The sequence below is a fragment of the Lynx rufus genome, unplaced genomic scaffold (genome assembly GCF_022079265.1).
Source record: "Lynx rufus isolate CCGP_SWC_20201006 ecotype Redwood Valley unplaced genomic scaffold, mLynRuf1.p SCAF_2, whole genome shotgun sequence".
Taxonomy (NCBI): Eukaryota; Metazoa; Chordata; class Mammalia; order Carnivora; family Felidae; genus Lynx; species Lynx rufus.
In genome coordinates, this window is record NW_025814834.1 from 158,838,998 (window position 1) to 158,857,432 (window position 18,435).

The window sequence follows — 18,435 nt, forward strand, 5'->3', positions numbered from 1 at the left end:
CTCAACTAATAAAATAAAAGATAATTTTAAAATACTGTAGATCTTTCACCATGAACAATGTTTAGGCATTTTTGCATCCTTCTTTTATTTTATGAAAGCTCCATAATTGCAATTTTTAATATATAGTAATAACAGAGTGAATGCAGATAATGTACTCAATGCAGAAAAAAACAAATATAATAACAAAAGAAGGTGTGATATGGTTTCAAACTGTTCTTAGGCAATTTTCCAGCTTCTCATCTTAGTATTAATATGTGCTACTTAAGTATTAAGGAGAGGTCATTGCTGAAATGTCATTGAATTTTCATTAGAAAGAAAAGACTTGCTTTTGTTTCCCAGTCTTGTTGTACTGGGTCCTATTATCAGTACAAACAAGAGTATGAGGAAGTCGAAGCTTCGAAGCCAACTCATCTATAAGCAAGTACTAGCCCTTTGGTGACCTGCTGAGGTATCCTCAAATCTTTTGAGAGTAATATTTGAAAAGGTTTTCCTTTATATTCTAACATTAAAAAAAAAGCCATTGGCCATTGATCTCTGTGACAAAGAGGCCCTCTGCTTCTCCCTACTTGGTGCCATGAGAATGGGGTGCACCATCAGATGGTGCATTGACATTTAGTAACGTGCTTTACTGCTCTGCCCTTTCCACACATTAAATGGCAACTGGGGGCCATGGTGCATCTCTCTCAGGCCAACCACAGCTCCCTCAGAGCTAGGAAATTCTAATGCACCAAATCAGCAACAGCCACACAGAATCACCCACCTGCAAAGTGTAAGGAGTGCTCCTGAATAATATCATTCCTTGTCCAACTGGGCCCAGTGGAAATAAGCAAAGACCAACCAAATGAGAGTAAGCATAGGGTAGTTAATTCAGAGCCTACTATTCAGCAAGGGAGTCAGCCACTGTCACTTGTATTTTGGCAGAGACTCAAAGGCAAGCAGAAGAGTGGAAGAGCTTCACAGTGGAAAAAAGGGAAGGCTTTGGGTGTGCCCTGATTGGAGGCTGCTGGAGTGAGGAAACTGGGGATGGGTGAACTAGATATGAGGCGTCTTATGTAACTGATGAGGAGAACATACTTGGCTTTCTCTGATTGGTCCCAACTTAGAAGAAGAAGCATGAATGAGGGAAGTTGTCAGTCATTAATCAAGCCCTGGCCATTTATGGCTGATTATTATAGAAGTTATTGTTTAGCTTCCTGGACTGTTACTAGAGATAGCAGTCTGACTTTCAAAAGTCTAATTTATAGCAATTGGCTGCCTGGGTATTTATTATAGATAGAGGTTAGTTTCCTAGACAGATTGCTGGGGGTCATTGGTCAAAGTCTACTTTTATGTATGGTCTGGCACATTGCCTGTTTGTATATTTAGTCTCTCAGCCCTAAATGAAAGCAGAACAGGCACATTAAATATGATACTGGTGAATCTAATCTGAATCTGATAAAGCCTATCTAAAGGCAGCTCCATTCTCCAAGCTGCCTTATTAACTGTTCAAATGTCTATTCAACATTTATTACCTGAGAATGATCATCAGCATACATGGCTCTCTCTCTGACTGCTGTGAGCTTCTCCAGGCCAACACCATTGTTTATGTTGCTTCATTTCAAACTTACAAACTAATATACAGCAAACAATTTGAATCTAAATTTACTCTCAGCTAAAACAAAAAGAGTTACACACTTTATGTTTTCTTACAATAGAAAGCACATCTCATTTACAGAGATAACATTTTTCCTGGAAGTAAACCAAGTGGGATGTCTGAGGAATGGATAATTAAAAAATAATTTGCAAGACTGATATAATTGTTCCTCTAGAGTTCTGAGACCTGCTTCCTACAGAGTTTTAAAACGCTGCTACAGTTTGACCTAAAGCAGAGAACAGACAAGGAAATGGGGTGGATTAAGTTGAACATAAAGTAGAGCAGAAATAAATTTGAAAGAAGGCTTCACATGCATTGGCTCAAAACGGATGTTTCCAGGGGTGCCTGGGTGGCTCAGTCTGTTGAGCATCTGACTTTGGCTTAGGTCATGATCTCACAACTTGTGAGTTTGAGCCCCACGTCGGGCTCTGTGTTGACAGCTCAGAGCCTGGATGGAGCCTGCTTCAGACTCTGTCTCCCTCTCTCTCTGCCCCTCCCCTGCTCGCACCCTGTCTCTGTCTCTGTCTCTGTCTGTCTGTCTGTCTCTCTCTCTCTCTCTCTCTCTCAAATAAACGTTAAAGAAATGCACATTTCCTTCTGGGGTCACCTATGAACTGACCTGGTTAATACAAGTATTTAAGGAAAAGAATCGGATTTGTGTCATCAACTTCCCAGGTTAATGCAAGACAGAGAACAATGAGAACGTAAGAGTAAGTGTGTGAGGGAAAGCTCTACTTTCCTCAGAGACCTTGTTCTTATAGGAGTCATGATCTGATTCATAGTATTACTGAAATCACAAGACTTTGCTTAAAATTTGGCACTCTTGAACTATAATGTTCTTAAAAATTTTTAAGTAGTAGGCAAACCTCTGTGCCATGGTCTATTTCAACATTTCAATAGAAAAATCTCTCCTCATCTAGAGCAAATGCATTTTGCTACAATAGGCATCTTTCTGCCTTGACATCCTAACCTCAATTCTCCTGGGCCTGAAGCATAATTGTAGCTGATTGGTGTTTACCTCCAGATACACACTTTGTTAACGAAGTAATGAAATTAAATGTTCCACAAATGAGTACTTGCAGGTTTTAGATATTTTCCCCCTGAACACAAATTCTAGAAACCACATCCCCTATAAAGGAACTCAGCACAAGACTTTCCAAGGTTTCTGTATAGTCATAGGTGCGAATCTCTTGTAGCATTTTGAATATACACTCTCTGGTCACAAGAGAGCAAGTATTACTAGAATACCCTAGTATTTAGGGTATTTACCCTACCCTTTGGAGATGATTATTACTGTAATTGAACTTTTAACAAGAGTAACAAGTTTTGAAATTTTCTTCTCAAGAGATTTTTTTTTTAAGTTTATTTATTTATTTTGAGAGAGAGAGAGAGAGAAAGAGAGCAGGGGAGGGGCAGAGAGAGAGCGAGAGGGAGAATACCAGGCAGGCTCCACACTGGCAGCACAGAGCCTGACATGGGGCCAGAACCCATGAACCGTGAGATCATGACCTGAGCCAAAACCAGGAGTCTGACACTTAAGTGACTGAGCCACCCAGGCACCCTTTCCCTAGAGATTTTTTAACTGCAGGTCAGAAACTCATACCATTCAATATTAGGGTGACAAACTAAATTGATGCTAAAATACATTCCAGTGAATGGGATTTAAATACTTGTATGCTCATGACACAAGGACACATTTGCATGTATCTGGAATGAAAATACTAAATATCCTCTAAAATTTTAATTCTTTTTTCAAATATTTATCAAGTGCTGTCTCTGCACTAGGTGCCAAATTGGTGATAAAGATACAAAGATGGGTAAATACAGACCCTGCCCTCAAGGACTTCACTGTCTAGTAAGAAATTAAGCTGGACAAACAAACAGACAAACAGTTTTAATAATATGTGATAAATGACATGAGAGAGATTGATCTTGAAATTCTTAGGCATCCCAATTGAGAAGGCAATTAATTCTTCCAGGAAGGACCTGGGAAGGCTAACATTCAGCCCAGGCACCAGCACCATGCTGGATGCATACGGCCAGTATCCATTTTTGACTGATTGGGGCCATAGCTCTCCTGAATGTAGAGGAAGGAGACAAAGTAAAGAAGGGCATTCCAGGGTGCAGAATTAAAAGAAAACAGGGATACACTTCCAGAATGTACATGTCATTTCCAGTTTCCAACTGACATTTCCAGTTGTATTGGTTTTTTATTTTCACTGTAAATATTATTCTTTTTTAACACCAAAGTGAATAAAACCCAACCCAGGAACTGGACTTATTCTCTGGTATTTCCAATTATTGGGACCCAAATAAATTACATTTGCCAACACAAACAAGCTGTTTAATAACTATATTTGTAATTACTTTTAATTGATTGAAACCCTCTAGAAGAAACAAAGAAGTCATTCCAACTAGACCAAGAGAAAACACCTAGGCTCTCATGAAAGCAAATAGATCCACATACGAGGGAAATCCATCCTTATGTTGCCACTAAGGGCTGGGCCAAACATTGATCAAAGATATACTTTAGGAAACAAAACAAAGCGAATTCTCTTTTTTCAAAGAAAACACAGAGTATTAAGTCAAATTTCAGTATTTCTCGCCCTCCACTATCTGCCAGACAAGAAGAAAACCCAGAGCGCTGTGTTTTATACTCACAGTCTGGGTACCATTGATTTACTTTCATCAGAATCATTCATCTATCAGGGCTGAAAACATAAATGTCAAAGCAGCTATAATATATTTGCACCAATAAAGTCATTGGTTATGTTTTCACACCACATAGAGAGAGAGGACTTTATTAACCTTCATGAGGATTAAATACAAAAATAATGTTAAAGGAAAACACTTGTGAGTATTTTGGGCAACTGGTATGTGGGTGGGCGGAGTGGGGTAGAATGAGGCAGTGAGCAAGATGCCTAAAGGAGGAGAAAGTGCCTCTTACAACAGAATGGCTACTTTCAAAGCTTAAATCGTTGGTTCCCATACAACACTCACTGCCCTCTCATCCCCATTTGTCATGATTTTCTCTCCATTGTGCAATCATAGATACATGAAACTTATTAGCAAACTATTTACCCCACTTCCCCACAAGCTATTATCCAAGTAACATCATACACTTATCATGTGAGAGTGCATTAACTAGGTTCTCTAAATCCAGTGAAGCAGATGGCACGTTAGAAACTGCCTTCAGAATGGTGACATAGGCAGTGCTACCTTTGGTGGCCTTAAGTGCTATTAGGGTGTGTGTGTGTGTGTGTGTGTGTGTGTGTGTGTGTGTGTCAGAGAGAGAGAGAGAGAGAGAAAGAGAGAGAGAGAGAGAGAGAAAGAGGAGGGGGTGTTGGGGGTGTTCTTCTCCTTCTTTAATGGGCCTGTTTTTCCCCTGATGTCTGCACCAGCTCTCTTTCTCGTCTCCATCGATGGCTAATCTCAGGACAGGAACCTCTGATAGACTTATTCAGACTAATATGCACATCGCTTAGAAAGCATAATGCATTCTTCACAAGGGATCAAGCCTTAAAGCAACAAGTTTCTAATTATGAAATTTCTGGCATCCACATACAGGCATGGGGACTGGGGAGGAGTTGTTCTTTGGGTAGAAGGCATAAGATTTAAATATTAGATTAAAACCCATTTCAGCAAACTTAGAAGTCCTTTAGATTCTTCGGGCATAGTAGACTTTGATTGCATCAAATATATTTTGAAATAAGGAAGTCTTTGCCTCATGGATTAGCAGGTAGGTGCTCTGTTTCTCAGTAGATGAAAAATAAAAGAGGGCTTCGGAAGAGCATTACAAGAATCACTACACTATCTGTTGCTTAATCCAGGTTCCCAATGCACAAATCAGGGGGCAGCCACCTGTGTAGGTAGCTCCCTGTATTATAATGTCAGGTAGACATCTATGCAGTCTGAACCATGCTGACTTTCCTGGGTTCTCCACTGTCATCACTGTCCACAGTATCAACTAAATCTCCAGGGGACCATAATACCAGACCAGATCTCTTTTCATATAAGGGATTCACACACCATCCAAAGTCACTTGGTGACAAACAGTACATTTTAATATGAGATGAAGGCGATCTTGCCATGCAGAACTTTTCAAAGGGCTTATTTAAAAGAAATCTTTCAGGGTGCCTGGGTGGCTCAGTCAGTTAAGCATCTGACTCCTGATTTTGGCTCAGGTCATGATCTCACAGTTCATGAGTTCGAGCATTGGGCTTTGTCCTGACAGTGCAGAGCCTGCTTGGAATCGCATTCTCTCTTTGCCCCTCCCCTGCTCATGCTCACGCTCTCTCTCTTTCAAAAATAAATAAATAAACTTAAAAAAAAAAGAAGAAGAAATCTTTCCACTTGCCTTGTCCCCTTTGTTCCTCTTGGAGATTTAGTGAGAAGCTTGTAAGTACCCAAATCAATCTCTAGCACCAGAAATCTTTTCATAAAACTTAGAAGAATCCATTATAACCTGTTTGTGTTGAACGGAGAATCAGTGTACCATAATGAAAATAGGAGACCAACATACTCATCCAGGGGCAGGCACTTGATGTCCAGATTACATAAACCATTTGTCTACAGGAAGGCAAGACTGACTCCAGCACTAGGGCTCTGTAAGTCCATCTTCACTTCGCCTAAAGAAAGAATGTGTCTTTCATCCTTTTGCTTATTTGTTCAACAAATATTCAATGAGCATTTACCTTGGGCCACCACAGTCCTCTAGACCGGTGACACACAGAAACAGAATACATTTCTTGTCCTCAAATCTACTGCAGAAACATGAGTGTTATTAAGGCAGCAAATAGATAAGAAAGCATCATTTTGTTCCTGGCAAAGGAAATAAAATTTCTCCAGAGAAAGTGGTCCCGGAGTAAATTCTTAAGGGTAAAATAGAAGTTCACCATGCAAAGCCAAGGATGAGGAATGGACATTATAAGCAGAATGATCATCAGATTCAAAAGCAGGGAGATATGTTAGAAAAGAGTGATTCAAAATGTTGAATAGGTCATATGAAGGAATATCATATGATAGATGGAGGTTACATGTCAAGAAGGGCAGGTGTGTTCCTTATTAAAGAGCTAAGATATTCTAGAGTGGATCAAGGATACCTGGAACTCTGACCAAAACTCTGGATCTTCTATACATAAAACTGCATACAAATTCAGAGTTCATCAATTTCCTAACTGCAATTTGTGGATCCAGGTTTAAGAATTCTTGGGGCACCTGGGTGGCTCAGTCAGTTAAGTGACCAACTTCGACTCAGGTCATAATCTCACAGATTGTGAGTTCAAGCCCCATATTGGGTTCTGTGCTGACAGCTCAGAGCCTGGAGCCTACTTCAGGTTCTGTGTCTCCCTCTCTCGACCCCTTCCCCTCCCTTGCTCGTGCTCTGTCTCTCAATCTCTCTCAAAAATAAATAAACATTAAAAAAATTTTTTTTAATTTAAGGATTCTTAAAGCTAGAGAGATTTTAGCCAGAAAGCTTATATATAATCAAATTGTCTTGAAAAAACAAAAGCATCCTAACATCAATAATCAGGATAGACTGGAAAGGTGAATTAGTAGTGTCAGGATGACAGAAAGCTGTTGCAATATTCTAGAATACACCACCACACAGGTTCTTAACTGTATTGATCAACCGCAAGATAGTAACATGGATTTATATAAGCTCTGGCCTGGCCTGGATACTTCCAAAAGCACACTCCAAATGTCTCATTTTTAACACTTAGAGAAAGAGCTTTCACTGAGGCCAAAAATGAGAAAAAACACATAGATGAAAATTTCAGAACTCTCCTCTTCAAGAGGATGGCCACCCAGTAAGACAGCAATCATCCCCCTATTCATCACTCACATTAAAGAGCCAAAAACACAAGTTCATTCTTTCAACACAAAGTTCATGCCAAGAACTGAATTAAAAACTTTCAGGGAGTGTGAAATAGCAGTGATACTTCTTGAGTCAAAGGATTTTTATATTAATAGTATACAAATAATCTCTACCCCTAAGTTAAGTGAAAAACCTAACATTCATCATAGGGAACAAACAGAAACAAAGCCGATCTCTCCAAAGTTTACATTCACGTCTGACAAAAAATGCATAAGACACTTTCTTTCCTCTTTGGTTTTGAGTTGCTGAGCATGTGAAATGAAAAGAAGGAGGGAAGGCAGGCAAAAACAGGGTCACGGATCCTTGTTGCTGAATCACTTAGGCAAGGAACTATGACTTGGAATGATGGATGGAAGATGATCTGAATGACATACAACAAAATTATTCCCAGGGCGCACTGGAAGAGGGAAGCTATGAAGCCCAGGAAGAGGCTAAGGCTGGATGAGAGCCATAGTTGCTCCCATAGTATTTTAAGTTGCCCAATCACAAATGGCTGCCCTGGGTATAGTCAAATCCATGTCAGGGTGATGCTAGCACATGACAGTAACAGCTTCACTGAAGGTTAGTGCATCATTGGTCTCAGGGCATGTGGTTGGAACTAGAACCTATGACTCTTTGAACTTCTCCCAAGTCTAAGGCTCTTTGCACCATAAAACATGATTTTATGAGGGGCACCTGGCTAGCTCAATTGGTGGACTCTTGTGATTCATGCAACTCATACAACTCTTGTTCTTGGGGTTGTGGGTTTGAGCCCCATGTTGGGTGTAGAGATTACTTAAAAAGAAAAAAATCTTTAGAAAAAAAAAACCCTGTGATTTTATGATGTAATATGACTTTGTAATTTGAAGGTAGCTTGGGAAGTTAATCGAATTATGCCCCATGACTCAGATCCTTGTGCTTCCAATATTCCTATTCATCGGAGGTTTCAGAACCAGAGAGATTCTTGATATTTACTCCTCCATCTCACACTCATCACTTCTTTCATCCCACTAGAAGCAGTCCTGGAACCTTTGATTTACAAGGACTTCTTGCCTCACCCCCAGGAGGATCCCTGTCCCAGGCTGTACCACCAATCTGCACCAATCACTCCAAAAGCAACCTGGCCATTGGGTGGGAATAAACTGTTCAACAGGTTTGTGCCTCAACTATGGGCAGAGGACTGCCTATGTGACTGCCACATTTGGACCTATCAGACTATGCACCTGTCAAGACGGGATTGGGGTTCACCAGGCAGCTTTTGCAATATTTTTGAAACTGCACATGTCACAACTGGGAACAATCTCAAGTTCTTGCTATTACAAGTATCTCTGAGAAGAGGAAGATCCTAACAACACCATGGCTTGCTCCCAGGTCCTGGCATCTGGATGAGCTATTTCTTTGATTCAAACCCGCTACTCCACCACACCCCAACAGCTTTACCAGGTTGACACTCACTACTCTTCTAGGACCTGGCTTACACCCTACTTCTTCCAGGAGGAAGTCCTTGCCCCTCCCCCAAGTCAGAGTTAGGTCACCTTACTATGTGCTCTCACAGTTCTTGCCGCTAAATTATAATGATCTTATTATTTGTTTATGTTACATCAATAGATTATAAGATCTGCAAAGGCTTTTTTAGTAGCCCTATTACCTGGCAAATAGTAAGACTCAAATATTAACTAAATGGAATGAATGATTCGATCAATCATTAGCTAAATGGAATGAATAACTCAATTAAGGCATGAGATACCTTAAAAATGAGCCAGACTTTGGGAACACCTGGGTGGCTCAGTCAATTAAGCGTCTGACTCTTCGTTTCGGCTGGGTCATGATCTCACAGTTTGGAGTTTGAGCCCCATATCAGGCTCTGCACCAACAGCGTGGAGCCTGCTTCCCTCTCTCTCTGCCCCTCCCCATCTTGCGCTCTCTCTCTCTCAAAATAAATAAACAAACAAACCTTTTTTTAAAAATGAACCAAACTTCTAAACTACTTTGACTCTGGGTAAAATGCATGTATTTAAAGATTAGCCATAAACAATGAGAATTTGTTTATATGATATGCATAACTTCACAATTCACTCTTTTTTGTCTCTAGTATCTCACCAAAAATACAAAGTTAGGATAGATCTTCAAGAAATTATGTGTAATCATACCACTGAGTTTCAAGGCAAATATTTGAGAAGTCTTACCCTGTCCTCAAAATTTTGACAAAATCTATCAGATTATTAAGTGAGCTTTTATGAAATGTGAACCATAGAACCCTCAAAAATTAAGAGAAAATTATATCAAAAAGAAATTAATTGGGAAAATAAAAGTTTCTACTCTAGCAGAGTTTGCCATTATAGACTTTCAAGCCAAAATTGTGTTTGCTAATAACAGTAATAAGCTTTGTCTTCATTCACTGATAGATGGTTTCTCTATAACAACTATCATGAGTCACAGGAATGACCCAGGGCTGGGACACACAGCAACTCGGGACTCCAGAGCAAGATTCAGAATCACTCACCAGGGCTCTAGAAATCCAAGTTTCTAATCCCAACTTCCTTAAAACGGGAACTATAACTGGGTTACAGGAGGCAAAGTCTATGTGTCAAACGGTTCACTTTCTATTATGGACTTTTACTCAATTACAGAAAGAAAATTGCACACTAACAAATAATTCTGTCATGTGACACACTCTCCACGTCCACTTCTGCAGTTGCCTCATTCCACTTACAAGACATACTTCACGACTTATGGTCAAAGCCCACTCTTCAGAGCTCCTCATCACTATGAAAACCCCCATGTGGTGCTTCTACAGAGCGTATTTCTGTACACAGGGAAAGGCTGCCCTGGAAGGACCCGCTTGCCCCCCAGCACCTGCTTAGTTGCAGAGAAAACCTAGGAGAACACACCAGGCAGAGGTCTCACATCTACAAGCCCAGAGATTTGCATCTGTATCCGTGCTGCGTCTGCCCCAGGATTCCATGGGACCTCCAAAACATTTCATGAGTCCTAAATACTTCAGGCTTCCCTGGGTTTTCTAGGATAACAAAAAGAACAAAGTCCCAAACTTAAGGAGGGGGCTAGGAAATAGCTAAAATCTTAATGCCAGACAGCTAAAGGCAGAGCAGGATCAGCCATACACCGTGTCAACACTTATTACGTTATCATGTGCCAGGTACCCAATGAGCTGCAAATGTGAAGCACTTCTTCTCACTGAGTCACTCCAAGCAACTTCCTCAGCAGGAATTAGTATCTCCTTTTGCAAAGAAGGAACTGAGTCTTAGAAAGTCTGAATCACAAAGCTAGTCCCAGTTCCTTTACTTACTATGTGACCTTGAGCAACGTATTATATAAAAATCTCAAGGCACACTTTCCATAGCCATAAAAGGGAGACAATAATATTATCTACATCATAGAATTGTTATAAGGACTAAATGTAAAATGCATGCAAATCCCTTAGTGCCCGATACGGTAAATGATTAATAACTATAAGTAGCAGAAGTAATTGTTATCTACAGTAAAAAAAAAAAAAAAGAAAAAAAAGACAAAGAAAAAAAACAATAATAATGGTAGCAGTGATAACCAATATTCCTATATGGGAAATATGGAATGGCAGAGCTAGGATTCAAATATAGGTTTTTCTGATTCTAAAGACCTTGCTCTTAATTCTTCCAACTGCAATATAGTACTTAGCTAACAGGAATCAAGATGCATGAATGGATGGATGAAGGGAAGGGAGAGAAGGAGGGAGGGAGGAAGAGCAAAGGAAGAAGAGGAGAGAGGAGGAAAGAAGGAGGTGGGTAAGAAAAAGTCAATAAATATTTGATAAATACTGATATATATATATATATATATACACACACACACACACACACACACAGAATTGTTTTCTTCAGGAAATGGTAGTCAGCTTTCTTTATTTCAAAGAGGTAATATGCACATGTTGCATTAGTTCTTTAAGCCAGGTATCTTATAGACATATTGGTTTCCTCATCAACGTACCTCCAGCCCCAAGCACAGAATCCGAGACACCGAAGGTACTCAATAAATATCTGTTGACAGAATTTCCTCTCAAAGGAGATTTTGATGAGATCAGACATCCAGGTGTTCAGGCCTCCAAGGTCTCTGAGCTGGACAGCAGGCTGGAAAGCCTCCCCTTCCTGGAAAGGCCACAGAGCAGCCCTGCCTAAAGAGGCATGTCCCCCGCACCCCAACCCTCAGGTTGGGCTGTCAGAACCACAGCCTGGGTCTCTTCGAATTTACATTTGCAAAGTGAGGTCTTCAAGTTACAAGGAAGGTGAGAGGTAGTCACCCTGGATGGCAGTGAGAGGGTACTATTGATGCTAAGAATGAAAAATTCAGAAGTCAGTGAAAGGAGGAATAAAGATTTTGCTGGGTATAGGACAATAATTTAGACTATCTGACTGTGATAGAGATAACATATTTCATTCACAAAGCTTTTTCAACCTCCTTCTGGACTATGACTAAAGGAAAAATCTCCTTCCAAAAATGAAAGGGATCACAATTTAATTTCCTCTTCTCCTTGAGAAAAACACACAAGAACACAAAACAAAGTAAAAGAGGATTTCTTAAAATTTTCTGTCAATAAAAGAAAGTTATTAAAGAAGCAGAGAGAGGTTTAAGTTTTTCCACAGGGAATTAAAGGATACTATTATGACTTCAAAACTTATGTGTTAAAAGACCTTTGAATTGATAGATTTAATCGTGTATGAAATTAAAATGAGGTGTTATCTTAAAAGGCTGAATTTATTTTAGTACAATTTGGGCATTTTAATATATGCCCAAGGCTGACTGTTTATCAGAGCTGGCATTTTTAAAATAACAAGGGATGATGCTAATATTTTTTTTGTAACAAGATTTGTAATTTATGTAGCAGGAACAACTTAATGTGCCGGTGATTTGTCCTCCTGCATCTGTAATTGATGACAAGGCACTAATTTTTACACATCAAAGAAATTAAACCTAGCTTTCTTGTGCATTATTGACCTTTACTGTACCCAACGTGGTTCAGAAGAAAGAAATTATACTGCAGTGAAGTTTCGTATTTTCTTTCTGTATTGGATTTCCCTCAACAGTTGCCCAAAAACTGCTAATCAGTGAATAATATTTCATGTTTAGGGGATGATGTTCCCATTTGATGTGGGGGGAGAAAAGCAAAAAAGAAAAACAGTTTGAAAGTAGTCATTCTGCCCAGATATTACTAAATTTATCATCCAAAGATGCCAAACCTCCTCAACAGGAAGTTTATCCAGGCCAGAACAGAAAAATCAAAACAATTGGTGAGATCCTACAGAAGTAGGTGATCCTGGAGATTTATTTAACAAATATTTCTTGAGCACCTCTGAAAGCCCAGCACTATTCTGGCACTGGGACATATCAGTGCACACTTCTGACAGAAGTCCTGGACCATGTGAAGCTCACTATCTATTAAAGGAAGGCATACAAATTTTGTGTGTGTGTGTGTGTGTGTGTGTGTGTGTGTGTGTGTGTGTGTGTGATCTCAGATGGTGACAGAAAAAAACAAAAAAGAATTGGGGATAAAGAATCAAGGGAGAGGCTGTGATTTGAGCAAAAACCTAAGGGAAGTGAGAGTAAACTGTACAGATATCTAGAGAAAAAGTGTCTCAGGATGAAGAAAGGGTATCTCTATCCAGAGATGGAGAACACGCTGGGGAATGGGGCCCTAAGAACGACAATGAGAATAGCATGACTGAGGCAGAGGATGGAAGAGAGAGTAGGAGGTGAGGTCAAGGGTGAAAGAAAACATTCTGATAGTTGAACCCACCCATTAGCCTTTTAAATCCACAATAAAATCTGTGAGGTCTCTGCCAATCTCCAGAATCTGGCAATCCCTCATCTCTAGAAAGCACCATATTCAGCAAGCACTTTTCTACATCCACCTCCTAAAGCTTCTACTCAGTGGATCCCTGTCCACCTTCTGGAATGACAGGGAGAGGAACTGAATCTAACTTCCTAAGACAGACCAAGCAAGCAATGTCCAAGACTGTTACCTCTTCCTACCGTTCTCTAAGAAAACCAACTTTCCCCTGAATGATACAATTATCAGTCTGCTCACTGTCCTGACACTATTGCCTGAATATATCCCAAGCATGAATGGGGCACTCACAACCTCATGCAGCATGCATTTTTCCATGCAAGTAATATTTATAGACTGTGCAAATATGGAGCAAACAGAAGTAGGCAGGACCTTGCTCAGCCTAGACCAGGGGTTCCCAAACTTGGCTGCACATTAGGATCACTGGGTGGAGGGGTGGGGGGGCGAGTTTAGACAGGGAAAGTTAAAAATCTCAGTGTCAAAGCTGCATCCCATGCCAATTAAATTAGAATCTCTGGCAAAGGCCCAGTCATCAGCATTTTTAACTTCTCAGGAGCACCAATGTGCAACATCGGGTGCTTTATTCCTATTGCTAAAACTAACTCTGGCAGCCACATCACATGGTGCATGACGTTAATTGTTTCTGAAGTCCCCAATTTGTTTGCAAACTGAAGTTAAGCCGCACATCCTCTGTCCGCTACTGTTGCATTTTTTCCTTTGAGTCAATCAATATAAATCATCGCATTTCTCCTCATTGAACCTTAAAGGATTCGATTTAGACTATCTTTTCAGTCTACTGAGGTCCCTCTTAATCTGATTCTTAAAACAGGTATGCCACCCACAAATTCAAGCATATGTCCTCATTGTTGATGGAGATAGAAACATTGGCTAGGTCAGAATGGAGACTCATAACATTCTACTAGATACCACCTTCAAGGCTTTCTTCATCCTAGCTTTTTATAGCACCATATTTGATATTCACAACAACCCTAAGATGTTAAGTATTATGATGAAGAGGAAACAGTGATTCAGAGAAGTGAAATGATTGCTTGGGATCTCACAGGTTAAGTAGAGGAACCAAGAATTGAAGGTAGGTCTATATCTGATTCCAAGTCTTATGATCTCTTCATTAGCCACTTATCATTATTTAACTACTTGGCAACTCACCCAACTGTCTTATTACTTCAACCATTGCTTCAAAGATAGTATGAGAACTTTCCTCTTCTCTTTTAATAAAACTGAAGTGAACAGCATCAAACTTATTTCGCTGATAGTCATTCAACAGATATTTATTGAACACCTTCTATGCTGCAAGCATACTGAAAATATTGAGAACCCAGCAATGAGAAAATAGAGCAAAAATTCCTTTCATGAAGCTTAGATTATGCCAGTCATAGAAGAAAACAAAATGAATCTATCATAACCTAACCTAGGGAACCCTTGATAGCTCCTAATTATCATCATTTCCTTTTATAAGTACTCAGACATCCTCCTTTTGTGATTTACTCCACAACCTTTTCTACAATTTATATCACAATAATCTTAAGAACATCTCATGTGCTTAAAAAAACAAAAGCAAAACACAAACAAATAACAATAACAAAACACCATAGTGCTGTTAAAAAAAGAAATCAATTAAGTAATTTTAAGATCTTACTGGCTTTCTTCAGCAATTCATGAATCAGGCAACATCAAATCTAACAGATAGAAAGGAACTCCAAAGAGCTATACAAGGCAAGAGATTTTATAAACAGAAGGTAACAGAAACAGGGAAGTTGTACTAGGCAAAAAAGGTGATTAGTTATTGCAAGGTTACTTTCCTTTAGGGCATGGGAGAGGTGTATCAGACAGATGAGATGATCTGATGATTAGATGAGATGATTCCTGACTGACTTGTTTAAGATCCATTTCTGAGAGAGCTGAAATTGTACTTAAGTTTAGGTTTGAAGATGTAGGCTTAGCATAAGTGACTCCATTCTGGGTCTACTGTCTGGTTTTGAAAAGCGCTTTTAAATATATAGTAGTGAGAGAAAACCTAAAAATGTGGTTGCATCATGAAAAAGATGAAAATATCAAAGCTAGCTGTCTGTACCAGTGCTAACAGAACTTTCAACAATGATGACAATGTTCTATATCTCTGTTGTCCAGCATGGTAGCCACTACCCACATGTGACCACCACACACATGAAATGTGGCTAATGTGACTGAGGAAATAAACTGTTAATTTTATTTACTTTAAATGGTAACATATGACTAATGGCTACCATAATAGACCACACAACTCTCAGGGAACCCAGGTGATAAAATGACTACCTCTCAAAGAGAGGATTGGGGCCGGGGGGGAGGGGGGGACACAAAACAACTTATAAACTCACTCTTTACGGCCTTTGGTAATTACTTTTTCTTGGGTTTCTTTCAAAACAATCCTGAGAGGCAAGCAGTTTATTAATACAGTCATAAAAAGTATGCATTCACGTAAGAACTAAAGCAAATTATGTGGTGGTCATACATGGAACTCATATGCTTTGACTCTGCAAACACACCTCTTTCATGGGATTTTCACAATTAAGAACATGTGCCTGAATTGATGTCTGCCTTCCCTCCATCATATGGTGATGGCCACCAAAGGTAGACGTTCTCATCTTCTGGGTTATATCCAGAGAAAGTAGGCTCCTAAAGATTTTAGAGGTAGAACAAACACCTGGCATGACTCACCTCTCTAAGACATTGTGTATTTATTTGTTGTTTTAGTGTGCATGTGATTTTACAAGATTTCTGACATACGCTCAATTGGCCCGTAAGTTAGCACATCCTTGGGATTCCACTAGGAATAAGTAGAGCAAAAGAAGTATGCTCTTTTTTTTTAAGTTTATGTATTTATTTTGAGAGAGAGACAGAGAGACAGAGAAACAGAAAGAGAGAGAGAGAGAGAGAGAGAGAGAGAGAGAAAGTGGGGGAGGGACAGAGAGAGAGGTAGAGAGAGAATCCCTTCACTTCTGCACTTACAGTGCAGAGCCTGATGTGGGGCTCAAACTCACAAACCATGAGATCATCACCTGAGCCGAAGTCAGATGCTTAACTGACTGAGCCACCCAGGCACCCCAGGAATATGTTCTTAATAGGGCAGACACTGGCACACGTACTTCCATTGGTTACTGTGTTCACTGTTTTCAGGTCAAATATTTTTCTCTGCATAATAATACTGAGAAACAAAACCAAGGTGGAACTTCATTGTTAATTAACACAGAGTAACATAACAACCCCCAAATCAAATTTGGGTGGCTTAAAACACAATAACGATTTATTTCTTGATCACATTACAGTCTCATGTTGGTTGATGAGGGGGCTCTATTCCATGCAGTGTTTCAGAGACCAGCATGCTTCCATCTTATGTCTCCACCAGCCCCTAGGCTTTCCACTGTACCTTCTGCACCCAATCACTGGATAAGGGAAGAGAGAAAATGTGCAGCCTCATGCAGGAGGACTGTTAGGAGCCAAGTTTTGTGTTTTGTTTTTTGTTTTTTGTTTTTGAGAGAGAGAGCACAAGCAGAGGAGGGGCAGAGAGAGAGGGAGACAAAGAATCTGAAGCAGGCTCCAGGCTCTGAGCTGTCAGCACAGAGCTTGACACGGGGCTTGAACTCACGAACCACAAGATCATGACCTGAGCCAAAGTTGGACGCTCAACTGACTGAGCCATGCAGGTGCCCCAGGAGCTAGGTTTTAAAGTGTTGTATGTCATTCCTACCGAACCCCATTGGCCAGAATTCAACCCAATAGTCCTACTGGACATCAAAGGTAAATGAGATATCCAATTCCAGGTATGTGCCCAGGAGGAAAAAGGACAGGAGTCTGGTGAACACATAGCACTGTCTTTGCCACTACCACTAATTTGGATTACTGGGAAACAGTCCAGCCTGAGTTAATGAAGTCATTCATTTACTCATTCAGTTACTCATTTCAAGCATAAGCAGTAGGTTTTGCCATTTGCCAAATGTTTCAAGCACAGAATGTGTCAGACTTTACTAAATAAGTCTCAGCTGTTTTCTTTCTCCCATCCTGTGTCTTTGACCCACCAGTGACACCCACAGATACCATCTAGCCCAGCAAGTAACTGATCAAATAGCACAAATAAAAAATTCATGACCAAGAAAATGGCCCTTATTTCATTAAACTGATAAGCTTCCTTATAACAACCCTGAAACATTTCATGATTAATCCCCAAAGAATTTACATTTTTTTTAGCATGCACCTGCATTTCAACCTGGTCTGAAAAAACACCCTCTTCTCATGGAAATCATTTTTACCCCAGAAAAAAATCTAACGGTTGAATTTGTTCAATATTGAATGGTAGACATGAAAATAAGTTCTGATGATCCCTAAATATTTGGAGATTCAAATAATCAAACCCTCCTCTTCATCATCGTCATTACCAAAATTGCCCATGAATGCTATATACAAGGTGGGTGCTTTTTTCCTGAGACACTAAGGTCTTTACTCCTCTTCATGATCCAGTTCCCAGGAATCGAAACTCTAAAACATCGGGAAGTATTTTTCAAATGATCACAAAAGAGAAGCTGCCAAAATAAGTCTCTTGATTAAAAATCAACATGATTACTACAAGCACAGGCTGGGGGCCAAGCCTGCCAAGCCCTTCGAGAATGCTGCTTAGGGGACAAATACGGTCCAGAAAACACCAATTTAATTTTAACAAAATGAGATTGCCTGGAAGCATTTCACTATATTTAACATAGGGGAGCAGTTTCCAAAAATGAGACTTAGATTTTTTGGATATAACAATTAGGACACCATCTAAGGGGCAGGATCCAAAGTGTAATTATTGCTAAATGGAGTGTTTCTCTGAGGGTGGAAACGAAGTCTTTAACATGGCTGCATGAGCCCAAATGGACAGAAAAGGTATCACTAAAATGTCGTTGTTTTATTATCCACTGGATTTGTTCAAATGAGAAAGTCCAGGAAGTGTGGGTTACTATGGAGTGAATTGTGTCCTCCCAAAATTCATAGGTTGAAGTCCTAACGCCCAAGGTGATGCCAAGGTATTTGGAGATGGGGCCTTTAATTAAAGTTGAATGGGGCCACAAAAGCAGG

The 18,435-nt window shown here is 39.8% G+C and overlaps 1 protein-coding gene across 1 annotated transcript in view; it reads right to left on the reverse strand.

The window, feature by feature from the left end:
* Window positions 1-16,147, reverse strand: part of ST6GALNAC3 (ST6 N-acetylgalactosaminide alpha-2,6-sialyltransferase 3) — a 400,079-nt gene extending 383,932 nt beyond the window's left edge. The window contains exon 1 of the mRNA XM_047085699.1: window positions 15,873-16,147. Within this exon, the coding sequence (XP_046941655.1) occupies window positions 15,873-16,037 (165 nt within the window). The 5' untranslated portion in view covers window positions 16,038-16,147. The remainder of the gene's footprint in view (window positions 1-15,872) is intronic.
* Window positions 16,148-18,435: the final 2,288 nt, after the last annotated feature.